At 41.2% G+C, this 16,785-nt stretch overlaps 1 protein-coding gene across 8 annotated transcripts in view; it reads right to left on the reverse strand.

The window, feature by feature from the left end:
• The window catches only part of nav1a (neuron navigator 1a), a 97,338-nt gene extending 82,291 nt beyond the window's left edge, over positions 1 to 15,047 (reverse strand). For 3 of the 8 annotated variants that reach the window (XM_074682064.1, XM_074682061.1, XM_074682060.1), the window contains exons 1-4: positions 13,969 to 14,983; positions 12,085 to 12,260; positions 4,918 to 5,811; positions 3,975 to 4,066 (exon numbers count right to left, since the gene is read on the reverse strand). In XM_074682064.1, the coding sequence (XP_074538165.1) occupies positions 3,975 to 4,066; positions 4,918 to 5,810 (985 nt within the window). In that variant the 5' untranslated portion in view covers position 5,811; positions 12,085 to 12,260; positions 13,969 to 14,983. Of the gene's footprint in view, positions 1 to 3,974; positions 4,067 to 4,917; positions 5,812 to 12,084; positions 12,261 to 13,318; positions 13,409 to 13,968 lie in introns of those variants that run through there. The other 5 variants (XM_074682059.1, XM_074682057.1, XM_074682063.1 and 2 more) reach the window with 5 other exon arrangements.
• Between the last annotated feature and the right edge of the window lie 1,738 nt (positions 15,048 to 16,785).

The raw sequence follows: 16,785 nt of genomic DNA on the forward strand, positions 1-16,785 counted from the left end.
CTTTAAAGACCGGGACTGGTCCAGCATGTGCTCCCATCCCCCCTTTTCCACAAGCAGCTGGCCGAAACCTCTGAAAAGCTTTTAAAAGCTTTTATTTGCAAACAGCTCCAGTCTGGTGACTACAGTTTAGTTGACAGGCTAAATTTCAGAGGAGACAACTTGAAAGTCAATCTAAGCGTTTCTGGCAAAGATTTATATAACAGATTTCTAAACTAATGTTATATATCAGATGTCTAAATATGATATTATCTTTTGACAGTAAAGTCTTTTTCCCCCTTTGGCTGCGGCTGCAGCTGAGGGTGATTTATAGCCAAAGTTCACTTCCAGACTAAGAGGTTATGTATAGATAACAGTAAAACTTTTCTTCACTTCAGATCAATAGATTCCATCTTTTCTCAAATACCTGCTCTATCTGACTGAATATGTGTTTTCTATATCATCGTCCTGTCTCTCTGCAGGTTTTCCATCTTTCTGTTCAGGTTGTCTCCTTAGTATTAAAGGTCTCATACAGAGAATGCGATTGTCTTTGGCTGCACTGCTTCATCTTCTCTAAAGTAGCTAATGTCACAATTGCAGTTCAACAGTAACAAAAAGTTTTTTGATTCAAAATTTGCAAAGAAATGAATTACAATGTAACTTTAAGTTCATACAAATAAATCAGCAGAGCATCAGCATCACTGTATTGGTGCAGATATAAGATGTTTTTTTCTTGGAGTATATTTAAAAAAAAAAGGGGTTGCCTCATAGTTGGGTCTAAATGCAGTAATTTAATGCCAATATTTGTTGACAACAGTAGACAGCACCACCATCCTGATAAATGAGTCTACCCATCGTGATTAGGGGTGGACATTTCAACCAAAAAAAATCAGCGACTGTCAATGAAATAGTTCCCTGCTAATCCTGCGGACTAAAGAAGTTTTCTTTTTTTCCCCAGTTCTGAATCTCACAGTGGCACTTGTACTTTCTCAGCTTTTTGGGATGTTATTGTGTTATTTTGAAGTTTTTTATTTGTTGGCAAAAGCTTAGTGCTTTCAGATATGTTTTAACCACTGTCTGGTGGTAATGTCTCATTAAAATCAAGGGGGAAATAAAAACAATAGAAAAAATGTATTTTTAAGATGACATAACTCTCACATGATCTATTTGATTTTTTGGTCTTATGTGATTATTCAAGCATTCAAACTCATAACTTGTCCTCCCTCATGCTCATGGCCAAGCTCAGCCCAGCAATCAGGGGGTTCAGAAGACACGTAGAAAACAAACTGACTCCAAAGTAGACCAAGTTGTTCAGCCATGGTGGACATTTAAAGAAAGTGGTTTTCAGTGTGGCAACTGTCAGACAGCCATAAAATATTTTGTCCAAAAAGTATTGGTCTAAGTCAGTAAAAATCTTGTTTGCATTGAGTTCTGGTGTGGAGTATATACTTAAGAAATTAAAATAATCAAACTAAGCTGGTATAAAAGCATCTTATGGAAAAAAAACAAGTACAACTAAACAAAAAGGAAAAATAAACTATTCTTTAGAAAATCATCTGTACACAAGCCTAAAAGACACGAAGTGAATTTTGAAAAAAAAAAAAAAAATAGCCTTGAACCAAACAGTTTAAGAAAATAATTTAGTGACTGACTTGGCATCATTTTTGAATCAAAAATGCTAAAAAATAGTTGGCTCTGGGTGACAGTACAGCCTTATGTGGTGGTTAGGTTGATTTCTCATGAGGTGAGTCCCTGAGCAGGCGGCTGGGGTGTGAATCAGACCTGTTCCTGCATGTCCTTCCCAACGCTGTCCTGTTCTCTCTGATTTAAGGCAAAAAAGGCCCCCACCCCAGATGAAAAAGAAAATATTAAGGTTTGTAAACCAACAAAACAACAATAGCAGATTAATTCTGAAGAAAGTCTGTTCCTTTACAGCACTTTTTTAAAGATCTCTAAAATAAGAATGGGTGCTCATTGGCCCAACATAAGGAAAACTCCCCCACATCCTTAAAAACTGAAAATCAGTGCCCTACCACTTTATTACTAGCTTGTCAGAAATGAATAAGCTTGTAGAGATTTTGTCACTCTCTATCTATCTTTGGTCTAAGCTGGATTTTTGATCCCTTCCCCTCCCGGTGACTCCACATCAAAAAGAATGATTCACTAACCCACTGATAAAGTCACATCAGGCACGTCCACATCCCTCGACTCACACTGACCACTACAATGCATGACTAGAGCTGTGGGTGCAGAGCAAACCATTACTCAAAAGGACAGGGAGGGAGGTGGGTCATGATGGGAGTGTGGCTTTTTTAGGTCACTGAAACCGTAGAGGAGGAATGAAGGGGGAGGCAGTGAGAGAAATGGAGGGATGAAAAGAAAGTTTGAAGCTCTTGACAGCTCTTGGGTTAAGCTGGAATCAGCATGGATGCACTAAGTTTGAGTACCCCATTTCATTGTTGTTTACCCCCATCACCCCGTCTTCTTCCTTCATCATGGGTCCATCTCTCTTTGGTCTCTTCATAGAGGAACCAGTGCAGTCAGCAAAGCCCCAGGCTGATACACAGACACAAGACATACACACAACTGCACCTCCTTCAGCCATGGCGTGTCTACTCATGAGGAGTGGGAGCTTAGCGGACTTACATTAAGAGAGAATGGTTGACCCTGAGTCCATCTAAGTTAGACAAAGTGACCCAAAGGCAGGCTGCTGGCTCGATTTTCCTGACTCCATTTCAAACTCAGCCTGAAAAAAATGCAGTGGCTAACGTAGGACTAGACTTCACCCAATACACTTCACAATGCCACAACCAGTATCTGCCCGGCTTTGCACCAAACCTTTCACACAGTCTCCTGGAACCTAAGAATAATAGTTTGTTGTAAATTATCTGATCCCAACACACCACAACAGGGAAGTGCTTCAGAAAATATTTATGTGAATCAAAGCAAGTGTTAAGGGTGTTTTTCCACCAATAATACAGACAGTGTCTATGTGGCTTAGGAAGCACGGGTAATAGAGGCCCCATTTACATGACGTTTCACCTGCAAAAATGCAGCAAAAAGGGTCTGTGTTTAAGGACTGAAAATGCTGTAGTAAGCATGCCAGGCCTGTGGTTGGCGCTGTGAGTGTCTTGTCCAGAAGCAGGTTTTGGTAGATCTCCACTAAGCTGCAACTTCCGGTCTAAGAATATGAGACAATGCGGAAGTGCTAATATCTGCTGTTTCTTGAGTGTCCTCTTGAGGCTGGCTCCAGAAGTACCGGAAGTCACATACACACCAAGCCAAAAAAAGCTGTTTTCAAAGCAGAAATTGACCCATTTACAGCCTGGTTAAAAAAATGTCTCCTGTCTGAGTCACTAATTTTAGTACCGGCTCCCACTGTACAGGTGGTGAATTTTTTTCTAACTGGGCCGTTCAGAGGATATCAAGATTTCGAGCTTCCCCAATAAGAGGCACAGCTGAGGGTCATGTGACCAATAGGCGCCCTATGGCTGTAGGCGAAGCCCTTGCCACTACCAATATGGCCGCTATAGCCGATGTGCTTCATTTTCTGTTTCAGAAACAGACAGGTGACATCAGCGAGACTACGTCCATGTTTTATACAGTCTATGATCTCCACTGAAGTAGAGTTGGGCTGATCATCTGGTGTATTGGCGAATGCTAAATCCAGAAGTGGTGCAACAAACATAGATTTTGTCCAAAGACAGTCAGATGATTCAACAGATTCAGCAGCACCATGCAGCAAAAGCACAACACGGTAGTCCGTAACAATCATAACAACAGTATTGTTGTTTAGCTGTATGCACAAGCACAAAGCAGAGAGTGACACCAGCATTTCCACTGAAAACCATCATCAAGAGACATAATGATGTTGGAGGAGCCAAGCATGGATGACTGGTGGACAGCTGCTAAAACCAGTATATGTATACGGTACATGTCACAATGTGTGTTGTTGTAAGACCAGTGTTGTTGTCTCTGTGTGTATGACTGAATCTAACCTGGTGTTAGGTCATCACAGCAGACTTCTATGGATCCAGACGAGCAGTCGCTCAGGTCATCAACGGAATAATCACACTCAAACTCCTGCACCCTGTGAAAAGATCAGACAGAAAACATTTGTTACTGTGATTTCCATAGATGTACAACAACAAAACAAAACAAAACAGAAAATGAACACACAATCCACTGCAAACAATTAAAACACTGTGTAGGTAAAAAAGAAATACAATATAATACAGTATACATTTTTCTTTATAGTCTCATTTATTCTACTTTAACACCACACACCTGTCAACAACACACACTAACACTGAGTTTTTTGATTACAGAATTAGAATCACTTTTTTTGGTTTCATTCCACACATCATGAGCCACTGTTTGTGTGTGTGTGTGTGTGTGTGTGTGTGTGTGTGTGTGTGTGTGTGTGTGTGTGTGTGTGTGTGTGTGTGTGTGTGTGTGTGTGCAAGAGAGAACAATAAATCAGCCTAGAGGTGGTCAAGAGAACACTTTAACAATCAACTCTGCTCCAGAAAACACCAAGCAAGTGTGTGTGTGTGTGTGTGTGTGTGTGTGTGTGTGTGTGTGTGTGTGTGTGTGTGTGTGTGTGTGTGTGTGTGTGTGTGTGTGTGTGTGTGTGTGCGTGTGTGTGTGTATCCTCACACACATGCATTGCTGGATATGATGAAGAGGAATTAGGTTGATATGGCGACCACAGCCCTCTGGGGCTCAACTATTGGTAGTGGAAGTCAAAGTGTGTGTGTGTGTGTGTAGTGACAGAGAGAGGAGAGGAGGAGATGGTCAGTGAGAGGTCAGAGTGGTTTGATATAATATAATCAAAGACAAATTAATTGAGTTAATCGCGATGGAGGTTTTAAAAACTGTTGTACAGTCTGTTGTGTGTGTTAGTGTGTGTGTGTGTGTGTTTTTGTGCAACCCACATACCTGTAGCTGAAAGGAGCCACAGTAGCCATGTTTACTCTGGGTGTGATGGTCTCTGTGGACGTGGTCTCCTCATCAGGACTGTGATCCTGCATACTGACAGCCACTTTAGACTTCAGCGGCATGGTGAAATTGATCAGTGGCAGCGGCAGGGGGACAGGAGAGGAGGCTGGACTGCTGTCCTCAGGGGTTCCCATCTCCTCATCTGATTGGCTGGTGGAGTCACAGAGACCTCTGTTTGCTCGTTGATACCTCGTCTCTGTGACACATGGGTGGAGGTGACTGTTGTTTAACCTGGTGGACTTGGGTGTTTGATTCTCTGGAGGCTCTTCCTCCCTTTGAGACAAGGCCTGACATGTTTCTACACACACATTGGAGTTGTCACTTCTTCTTCTGAGCTGGGATGATGGACGCAGGTTACTGTTGCTGGCTCCCAATGAGTGGTTCTTATTGGCGAAGGTATTACTGTTGTGATTTCCGTCACATGTGAGCTGTGAGGAGACGTGAGGGGAAGGTTTTGCTAGATCCAGAGTGTCTTTGGAGTAGGCTGGCAGCACCCTGCGCTGGTTTGACGGGCTGCTGTAGGCAGAGCGTGACACCTGGGGAGTAGGGAGAGCTCCTGTCCGCTTGAAAAGCTGACTCTTCAGACCAGAGTCCCTGGAGAGAGGCCCAGGGATGCTGGAGCTCCTTGGGCAAAGCAAGGGAGAGTGCAAGGGTGTGTGTGTGGGAGTGTGTGTGGGTGTATGTTTGGGGGTCCGTGATGAGGGCTTGGGCAGGTCAGTAGTCCGACGGTGGGTATCTGCTTTGGGGGAAGAGGGCAACAGGCTGCGTGGGAGGGGGATACCTGTGGAGGTGAGAGCCCGGGGGGCTGACTTCACATTGACTCCCCCACTCATCCTGGATGAAGAACAAGAAGACAGAAGACAAGTTCAAAAGTTAGACTCCAATATTTTTAACCACATTATTATCACAAAAACACTCTGCAAAGAAATGAGTTAATCCATTTTAAGGTTAAGCACACAGCATCAAAGTCTAATCTATAATCTAATCACATCAGGTAGAGCAGGACTTTCTGTTCTGAGCGCAGAAATAGTTTAACATCCACGCTGTGCGACCATGTGAATCCAGCACATATGACAAACTGAGTCATGGTAAACCACGAGTTGAGCTTATTTCAGTAAGGCATGCAGCGTCCGCGCAATCCAATTTGCCTGCTGGGAGTTCAAAACACAAAAACGGCTTCACAGACACACAGACAAACGCTCAGAGCAAACACCGACCAGCTGTTCCAGACTGCTGCGCTCCCAAATAACTGATTTTCTCCACATAATGGATTCAAATACACACTTCTTATGACTCCCATGGACACACACCATTGCCAGAATACAACGCTGTCTTACATTTCAGAGGGCGGTGCTGGATTGTCCTCACCTGGATTGCTCTTGTTCCAGATATTCACTGTTTCTGTCACCCTCTCAGAAATAACAAAGCTCTGCCGGTTTCGTGATCTTTGTGCCCTTCTGTTGTGCTCAACCCACAATGAACGCTGCTCTAGAGACTTTTCATGTAATGTCATATAATTTAACCACGGGACGCTGTGAGGTTGGAAGAAAGGCGGGAGGAAGGAAGGAAGGGAGGAAGGGAAAAGTGAGGAATGAGCATGAGAAGTATCACAGCATCCAAGGAAAACTGCTAAAACTGATAGACTTTTAGGACTTACGGCTGTCCTACTTTTGCCTTTTGGGTTTGAACGATTTCCTGGACGGAGGTGATTAGAGGGAGGAGAGGTCAAGCAGATTCCCTTGGTTTAAAAATGCTTCTTTTTTTCTCAGACATCCTTTGAAGGATTCATCAAATTTGCACTGTAAACCTGAAGAAGTTGAGTTTACTTGAAAAATGCTTGTAAACCAGTTACCTTAGAAAAAAAACGAAGTAATAAAATATTAAACTTAAGTTAATTTGACTTATCATCTTAAGTAGTTACGATTATTATGGAAAATTAACCTACTGAATGTCTTCAATCAAATAAACCTGATGCTTATTTCTTACAAATTAAAATATTTAGTAGCATAATAAAAATGTTGCATATCACTGTAGAACAGAACAGAACAGAAAGATTTGAAATCAATAAATTTGCCTTATGAATCAAGTAAATATAATCATAAAAAATTGAAGCAGATCTGAACAACTAAATTAAATAACATTTTAAAGAACAGCTGGGTCTCATATCCACAGCGTTCCCTCCTCACTAATGGTTACAAACACTGTCACAACAAAAATCAGCTCTAATTTCATAACTTTGGTAACTGTGAGTGAGGAGGGAGGGCAGTAGATATGAGACCCTGCTGTTCATTGAAATATTGTTCTTCAGGGGGCACAGGCTGTCTGAGCCCCACAGCACTGATTGGTGGTCTGTGCTCCATGGCGCGGGGTCTTGTACCTATTGACTAATGTGCCTAATGGTTAATATATTTATAAATGAAATGTTTGACTGTTCTATCATGCTATTCAGGCCAATTTGAAAATGTAAAAAGATATATTTATTTTTTGACACAGACAACCAGTCCGCACCACAGAGAGAATAGACAGGTGATCAATGCCACAAGGAGCACGGAGAACCTGTGAACATCTAGAAGAACAGCAGGGTCTCATATCGACTGCGTCCCCTCCTCACTCACGGTTTAAAAGACAGTCACAAACTGATGATTTTAAGTTGTGCTTACTTAAACAGTAACAAAAGTTAAATCTACTCAGAAATCATCAGTTTCAACATTGAAAACTCTGACATTTGACTAAATTGAACTTACAAACAAGTTTTAAGTTTTCATAGCTTAATCCAATCAAGTAGTTTGAACTTTGGGGTTTACAGTGTATTTTAAGTGACAAAATTTAAATTTTTGATTGACTTCTGGGGTGTTTAGGAGCAATGTTTTATGATGTTTGGAATTAAAAGATTCCCATGACTGTAACTATTTTCTTTTATTTTCACCCAGAGGCTGAATCTGTAAGTGTGAAAAATGCTTCAGCTACATTATTTGACTTTCTATATCAACACAGTAAACACTTCATGCTCTCCAGATGTGGAGCTACAGGTCAACAGCTGCTGTTATACCCAACATGGATGTAAACATATACATCCTGAGACATGAGCTGTATATCTGTGTATGTTCTGTTTGACTGTCCATGTTCTGTGCAGCCCCAAGAAAAATATTTTATGATAACGAAGCATTTACTTACAAATACACAAGTTTAACGCTGAGCCCCACTCGCCCTTTTAAAGAGGCATTTTGCTGCCAGGAGACTTCTTGGGAAGCCGTCTTTAGCAAAGCAGAGATGTATCAAATTGAACCGTCAAAGTCACAAGGATAAAACGTGGATTATTTGACAGCAAATCCATTCGCAATGTTGCACACAGTGTAATGTGGATCACGCACACACACACACACACACACACACACACACACACATCTTCCAGTACTCTGGGCAGACAGTCTGTCTTGTCAGAATCCCTTCAGAAGAATTCAGCTCAAAAACAACACATATCCCCCAAAACCCTGAAAGCATCAGATAAAAGAAAGACGAGCTTTTATGAAGGAGTTTTTTCCTTCAACTGCGGACAAAAAGATCTGGGTCTCTTTCCAAGACCTGGTGCTGTATCATAGATGACTCACACTGATGAAGATCTGCACAGCAGCACATCGCAGCAGTGATGCAGCAAAAGGTAAACAGAGACAGATGCGATCATCCATCCTCATTTCTCTCCCTGAATTCCTCCACGTCCTCCTCATTTCCCCCCATCTCTGTATCTGTCTCATTCCTCGTCTCTTTCTCTCTGTCTCTCAGGAGGCAAAGGCACTAATAAGCATCAGAATTTCTCGCTGTTTGATTCAATCCCTGCAAGGATTTCCAGGAGCACAGGTGCAGTCTGGCTCAGTGTCTATCTGTATGGAAATTGGCCATTCCCAGGGGGCACGCAGGGGTCATACCAGTACTCCTGCAGCCCACATAACGACAGACTGAGGCTCAGCTGGTGGAGGGGAGGTGTGTGGGTTTATATGAGCAGAAGAGGAATGAAATCTGAGGAAAACAAGACACAACAAGATGTGTCTGCTGAGTGAAACCAGCAGCTGTAAACCAGTGGAAAAGCTGGAAATCAATTTCTTTCTCACACATTAGATGATGTTTGTGACTTGTGTGGGGCATGTTCTGTGTGTCATGAGTTCAGATCCTACACAGACAGCCTCAATCTGTTACGTAAGCACATTCACAATATCGAGATTGTTGATTTTAGCAGACACTGTTATGTTAGGTTAAAATGCTTGTGACTTCTTTAGAATTAGAGGGGGGGGACATACATAAAGAAAATCACATTACTGGTTTGCTTTTGCTGTTGGGGGTTTGAGGTTTCAGCTTGAGGCAACATTTTTGAGAAAATTAAGGAAGCTCTCAGAGCGGCTTTCAGGATTTCTATTGATTTATACAGCAGCTAATGCTCTCAAAGAAAGGCTAATCAGATCTTTGGTAAAACACTGGGACACTGTGAAAACATCCATGTTTCCAGGTCAAGGTGAGGTCCTGGTAATGATTGACTCAACATCGTCAGGGATCCTTAAGGTTCAAATTCTCTATCAATGAAAAACAAAGTGTTTAAAGGGAGTTATAAATTCTAAAGAAAGTAAGGAATAAAATACTCACTTACGTACAGAAACAGATGTTCATGCTCATATGTAATATCAAAGAAACTGATCGGAACTCCTCATAAAGTTTTACACTTTTTATTTAAAGCAAATAAAAGCAGCGAATGAAAACGGACACATTTCAGCCCAAGGCTTTCAACAGTGTTTCATCTTTGGAAATGCTGGTAAAAGACGATCGGTTTGTTGTTTATCAGTTTTTTTGGAGCTGGCTTTTTTGTTGAGTTCAGCTTGTCTTCTCCAATTTCCAGTTTTCAATTCTCATACTTGAACATTTTTGTACACAAAATTATCCATTTGAATTTATTTTCATTGTTTGACTTTTCCCAGACATTTACAACCAAAAACCCTGAATGCTTGATGATTTTGAACTCTGGTCATTTTTTGTTTCTTATTCATCTGTCTCATTTCTAACTGTTGTCTGTTTTTGAAACTTACTGATCTTTTTTGTCTTGTTTTTTGTGCTGATGAGACATTTCGATGTGCAGCGTTTGATGTGTTGTCCTGACAGTGTAAGTAGCTGTTATACTAATGTATTTTCCTGCTGAGGATTAAAACATATACATCTAAAGTGTTCCCAGTCGCCACAGTGCTGCTGTCATTTGTCTTATTTCAGTATTGTTTGTGCAATGTGCAAGTCATATAAGTTGACAGACATAACGAGTAGGTTTAGAGAACATATGGACTTTTGATTTGGGACACAACAGGCCTTCAAACTATACAATCTTAGGACAAAAATAAAGTTATCTCTGTTTCTTTGCAGAGACAATGCTTCTTGGTGAATTTTCTTTTAAAGGTGCCACATTTGTAGGGATCCTGCATTTGTAGGATGAGCAGCAGAGATGAGTTTGTGTCTTGCAACCATGAAAAATTTGCCAAATCTTCTCTGCCAATTCCAGACAAACAACTCTGCCATTGACTCTTGTCTGGTGTTGTTTAGAGCTGTGTTTCCCAAATAGGGGTATGCATACCCCTACAGGTACACAAACCTATTGCAGGGGGTATGTGGAAATATTTAACAATTTATTCCAACTTGGAAGTACAGAGATAAACCTGTCAATAAACTGGTACGTGTGCGCTTTCTCAGTTTCCCCAGGGAGACAGTATGACTTTTAAAGTTAAAACGCCTTTTTAAACAGGACTTGTTCAACAGAGCTCCATTTTTCTGTAGTAAATATTAGAAAAGTTATATATATAACAAAGGCAGGTTGATTATTTTGATATCGTGTTTATGTATTTATAGTATTTATTTAATTTCAATGAATCATACTATTCATTTCAATGTTAGATTGGAGTTGAAAGGAAGAAAATGCCAGAGTGTTATATGTTCATATAAAGGGAATAAAATAAAATGATTTTCATTTAATAATCAGTTGTGGTGTGTTCTACTTTTAAATAATCATCAACACCCATGAGTGAGTGGGTACTCATGGCATGACAAAAAAGATCAGAGGATACACAAGACAGAAAAGGTTGGGAACTACTAGTTTAAAGGAATGGATGGTTGAAGTCTGTGGAAACAAGACATTTTAGATACTTTAGGATTTAAAAGTGAAAGCGACAGATTTACTAGTGATAAAAATTTGCTCATCTATTTATTGTCATAACAAATAAGAAATCTACAGCCTCACTTTTTGTGCTATAAATAAAATAAATAAATAAATCCTTTTATAGTGTTAATGTATTGATAGTAGTTTGGACAAACATGGGTTTTGATGTTGAGTGAGAGCGCTCATTTATTAACAGTAACAAGGATGATACTGACATCTGCTGGACACTGTGTGTAGCAGCAGCAGCAGCTGCTGAGAAGGTTATTTATTTCCTTTTCTATAACTCTTGTATTTTTGTTTCTCTTATCAATTTGAGTATTTTATGAAAGTAGTTTTAAATACCTTAATATTTACAACAGATCAGGTTTTAAAAATTTTATAGAAAGAGAAGAGAAAGAAGTCATGTGACAGCCCACATTAGATGTCTCTCACAATCACATTACAGGATTTGACCCCCGTGTCACATGTCAGAAGTGAGTTTCTGTACCTCTTATCAAAGAAACATGTAGACCAGCTCTCTCACAGACAAATACAAACACTGAACCTCTCCCTCGTGATGAGAACCCTCTGACTCATCACAAAATCAATATATGAGGTGGTAACACAGGCCTCTCTGTCTGCGAGCTGAAGGACATTAGGAGCCGCCTGTGTGTCACCCAGTCTGAAGAGTGAACGATAAATGAATCTAATTACCTTCCTAATGACCACAACCAAAAATACAGCCATAAATGCTCCCATTCATCATCTGACAGGGAAACAGTGAAACGCAGTGGCGCAGAAACACTCACATGTGTTGTAAGGAATCCAGAAAGGCAGGGTTTTCTAACAATGAAGTTAAAAAAGAATTTAAAAAGAACACTTTGAAAACAAGATCTGCTCATGTCAGATGTCACGTCCCAGACCAGCTCTCTCACATGATGTCCTACCTGTCAGTGGGTCCTTCAGCGAGCCGTTCAATGAGTCGACAGAGCCGGCAGGAGGGAGGTCACACTTCCACGTATGTCCCAGGAACAATGGGGTGTTTTTTCCTGGATCACTGTTGCATCCTCACCGCTGCCCTCTCATTGGTCCACAGAGCCTCGCCATTCATCGAGACAGGAAGCTGTGACAAACAGGAACAATGTTTTCAGCCAATCAGGGTGTCTCCTTCCAATGTGACTCATTTTCAAAGTGACTTTCTTTGATAAAATCAATGTTCTCATCTTTTTGGCTGAAAACGTCACTTCAGACAAAAAATGTCTGCTTGAACAATAAACTGAGGACTGTTTATGTTATGGTGAGTCAGTAACCAAAATGGAAATGTTCTTGGCATACAGCGACCTGTAATGACACACATTCAGTCATACTCAAAGATGCCACATCATAAAGTTCAAGTCCTTGTGTTTCTTCAGCTCATGAACACAGCAAAACAGTTTTCGAGGGTTTGATTTTGACTTCAGCGGACTTTATTTTGAGAACATAGAAACGGATCACGTTATGAGGTTTTGAATTCAGCACAGGAGAGTTTGATCAGTTAAAAAAGTTGAACAATTTCTTCAGACTGCTTCTGAATCACTCCACTTTGGAAAATCATTTCTGTCTGACACACCACGTCCACTCTCCATGCTCTCATTATAGCAGCACTGACAGACAAACACAAGGAACCACACATAAACTAAACAGGGCAGAACACAATCAAACTACCAACCACATAAACACTAACACGTGTGCACAAACTGTTTCTTTTTTTCACTGTGGTTCACTACTAACAGTCTCGTCTTCATCATCCAGCAGCACCATGGACATACTATACTATAAGATATATTTTTACATGCTGCACTGAGTCATATAGACACCACAATGCTGACTCAGGCTGATCACATCGTTTCAGCCACAGTTACGGTATACACCCCCATCACCCCCTCTCCCCCTCTTTTCATCCCACATAAGCTCTGCCTTTTCTATCAGTTAACCTCTCCCCGCCGTCCTGACTGTTACAGAGCTGATGTGATAACACCCTGAATGTTTTCATTATTCAAAACCATACAGTCTATATCTATCTATTTATAGCAAACTGGTGTTCATAGTAAACAAATGAAACCGAGCAGAGATGCAGAAACATTCACAAGAATAAATGTAAAATATAAATTAAATGTAAAAAGACCACAAGGCAGCACTCACCCTCTGCGAGCACCAGGATACAAAGCAGCGAGTGAGTTTGTGTCTGATCTGTATGCTGCGGCGTGAGTCTCCCTCAGTCCTTCGTCTTTGCCTCTCTCTACTTTTGCCTGGCAGGTCTCTGAGCAGTCAGCATGTGTAGCTGTGTGTGTGTGCCTGTCTGTCATTTCACTCCTCTATCACGTCATGCCGCTGGGCTGCTGCCGCAGTACGCCTGCAGCCGTATCCCCGCCCCTCTCTCGATTTTTTCCTCCCCCTCATCGCAATCCCTATCTCACTCTCTTTTCCCTCGGTAATGGACCTGTTGGCTGTGCTCCCTCCCTCTCTGAGGTGAAATATAAGCCAAGCAAGCGCAGAGACAGGCTGGTCCATTAGCTGGATGAGAGTGGTGTGCGTGTGTGTGTGTGTGTAAGTGGGTGCACACAAATGACCGTGAGTAATATGTGGTAATTAAGCACATGTAGCCACAAAAGTGAAAACCCCAAACCTGAATTCTAGTTTTCAGAGTCTAATTGGTGGTCACAGAAAGCAGGAACAAAAACATTGTGCGCCAAAGATAGAAGCATTGATAACAAATGAAAATGTGCATCTCAACACACAATCACACACACACATCTTCAGTCTATATCTGAGTCTATGGCCGGCTCACATGCCTCACTGCATGAAGGAGCATCCTGAAGGAGGAACAGGCCATTCATCACTCAGCAAATTTATCCTCCATCTCTGAGGAAAAAGGAAGGGACAGAGAGAAAAAAAGGGGGCTCCAACGACAGAGAAATCCAGAAAACCGTCTCCTAACAACGTCTCCCAGCTGATGAAAAACATCCCTGATCCGACCTTGAACTTCTTCTCCTCCTGTCTCGTCTGTCCATCCAATAAACCACAGGCTGTAAAAGTCTCATCACGTGTAGCCAGCGCAGATCCAGCTCACAAAGAGAAGAAAATGTTGTTTCAGTGCAGTGACAGTGAGACAAACTGCTGGGACCTCCAGTGTTTCTGTGTGTAATCTAAGAGTGTATCTGAGAGGGAGGTGTGAAAAGATCTCATCTGTCATAGTAAACACCAAAGAGGCTCCAAAGACATCATTTACTTCCTATTTTGACAACTGGGGGACAGATTCTTCCTTTGTTTCCAACCATAATTTATTTCTTTTTCTGGTCAAAAGAAAAAAAAACAGCAACTCTGATTGTTTTTTCTTGTTTGTTTTCCAATCTCTGTTCTCTCTTTAGCCACTTTCAGTTTTTCTCTGTGTGCTCTCCCTCCCTCTATTCCTCTCACGTTTCTGCTGTGCTGGCTTCCAGTATGACACACTGACGAGGACAGTGTTGAATATTTAATGAATTCCACAACACACAAAAAATGTCAGTGATGCTCACTTTTTATCGTGTACATTCACAGACTTCCTGTTTTTTTCTTGTAAGGTGTTTGTGTGTGATCAGTCATTAGACTGTAAGGTCTGTGAGGGTCTTTACTGCGCTGATGTTGCCATAACCTACAGTGGAGGAGCTCTCTGCTTGATCACCTATTGATCATGTATTGACTTGCTGTGCTAACACTGGACTTGGTCTGCAAGTCTCCACTACATACATGATGGAGAGTGTGTTCAGTCAAACTGCAGAATGCAAATACATACATCAACTGATCAACCAACTGGAATCAATTGATTAATGCGATTAGGACACGGCACATGGCCCTCACAAGAACAGCTCCTCCCCCACACATACAGAACATATGCACACTGTACACTGTACAGATAACCCCCTCCTCTCTTTTTCCCCACACACACATGCTTAAGCATTACAGTATGCCCGTCATGCTCTACACAACAATCACTAAAAACTCACCTCTGAATACTCACATTAACAGTGAAGCTGCTCCTCAGTTTCTTCCTGCTTCCATCAGGGACAGAAAAAGTCAAACACAAGCTCATCAACCAAAGCTACGAACACAAAAACACACTCACATGATCTGTTGCTTTGTCTCATGAAACGGGAAGTGACTCGTAACAAACAGGGGGATTATGGGTAAGAGTGTGTGAGCATCAGTGAACAGTGTGTGTGTGTGTGTGTGTGTGTGTGTGTGTGTGTGTGTGTGTGTGTGTGTGTGTGTGTGTGTGTGTGTGTGTGTGTGTGTGTGTGTGTGTGTGTATGTGTGTGTTATGGGGCTGGGGGTTAATGTTATAGCTAATCTTCTGACGTCCCCAAAGGCACATGTCCCCTCCCTGTGGGGCCGACCCTGACAGACGCTGTTGTGACAAAGGGACACTTGTGTTACTGTCACCCTGAGGGGCAGTGAAGGGGCGGGGTGGGGGGGCTTCTCCAACATGTTGGCTGTCTGCTCCATGAGGCCTCAGATGTGCAGCTTCCCTCTGATGTGTGCTCTTACTGAGATGAGTACGATAAAGTCATTAAACCATTGAAGCTGAGGAAGGACTGATCTGACACACTTTAGTTAATGTTACTGAGAAGAACTTCCCCATGGTAGCTTATATCAAATCACCTCACTGCTCATGCAAAGTGCACTTACATTTGAGCTTGTCCTTGTGTACAGTATATCTACCATGTAGCAACACTGATACCACTAGATGGCATCAGAGTGTCTCATCCAGGTTATACAGGGTGTCCTCCGAGACAGCTGGACTGTAAGATTAAACAGACTTCACATTAAAAAAAGTTACATGTCACAAGACCGGGTAGAGTGTGTGTGACATGAAGAGGAGATTTCCTGTTTAAGATTTCCATACCTGGAAAAGTTGAATAAAACACTGTATAAAAAACATTATGCACAGTGTGTAATGATTGTATTTAAAGGTGTAGTGTGCAGTATTTGGCAGCATGTAATTTTCACAAGTGTGTGTATTAATGTGTAAAAAAATCACCTAAATTTAGACATTTTTTTTACCAACCTAAAATGAGTCAAATAAATTTACGCAAGGGACACATGCCCTCAACTTGAACCACTGGGTTTTTAAAGCAGCGTAGCAGATAAACTAATACATTTTTGTTTTTGTGGGGAAAAAATTAAAGGGCAACATCAGGTTTATAAAAATAAAGCCTGGGCTGAATTGCTAAAGCCGCATTTTGTCGAGTGTTCACTTGAAGCTTGCTGTAGAAAGACCAGAAACCAAATACACCCCAAGCCCCGAAAAAATTGAACTTTTTTAGAATTAAAAAAATATTTATGGCCTGGTTCAAAAAATATCTATCAGTATACATTGTACAGGGGGGTGTATCTTTTTTATTTAGTGGTTTAAAAGATATTTATTTCACAAGTTTGCTGTTAGTGTTTAACTGTTAGAGAAAAGGCTCAAGCCCGCCTCCCGAGTCAATACTTTTAAAGATGTATTTTAAATTAGCTTGAAAGAAAATCCAACATTGCAATATTGGCATGGCATATAATGTATGAACTGAAAAAAATGTAGCTGTCTTTAATCGATCTAGTCAAAATGAAATGACTGTTTATGCAGCAAC

Source organism: Halichoeres trimaculatus, unplaced genomic scaffold (genome assembly GCF_033239565.1).
Source record: "Halichoeres trimaculatus isolate MK-OKI-2021-1 unplaced genomic scaffold, fHalTri1.1 fHalTri1_scaffold_11, whole genome shotgun sequence".
Classification (NCBI taxonomy): domain Eukaryota; kingdom Metazoa; phylum Chordata; class Actinopteri; order Labriformes; family Labridae; genus Halichoeres; species Halichoeres trimaculatus.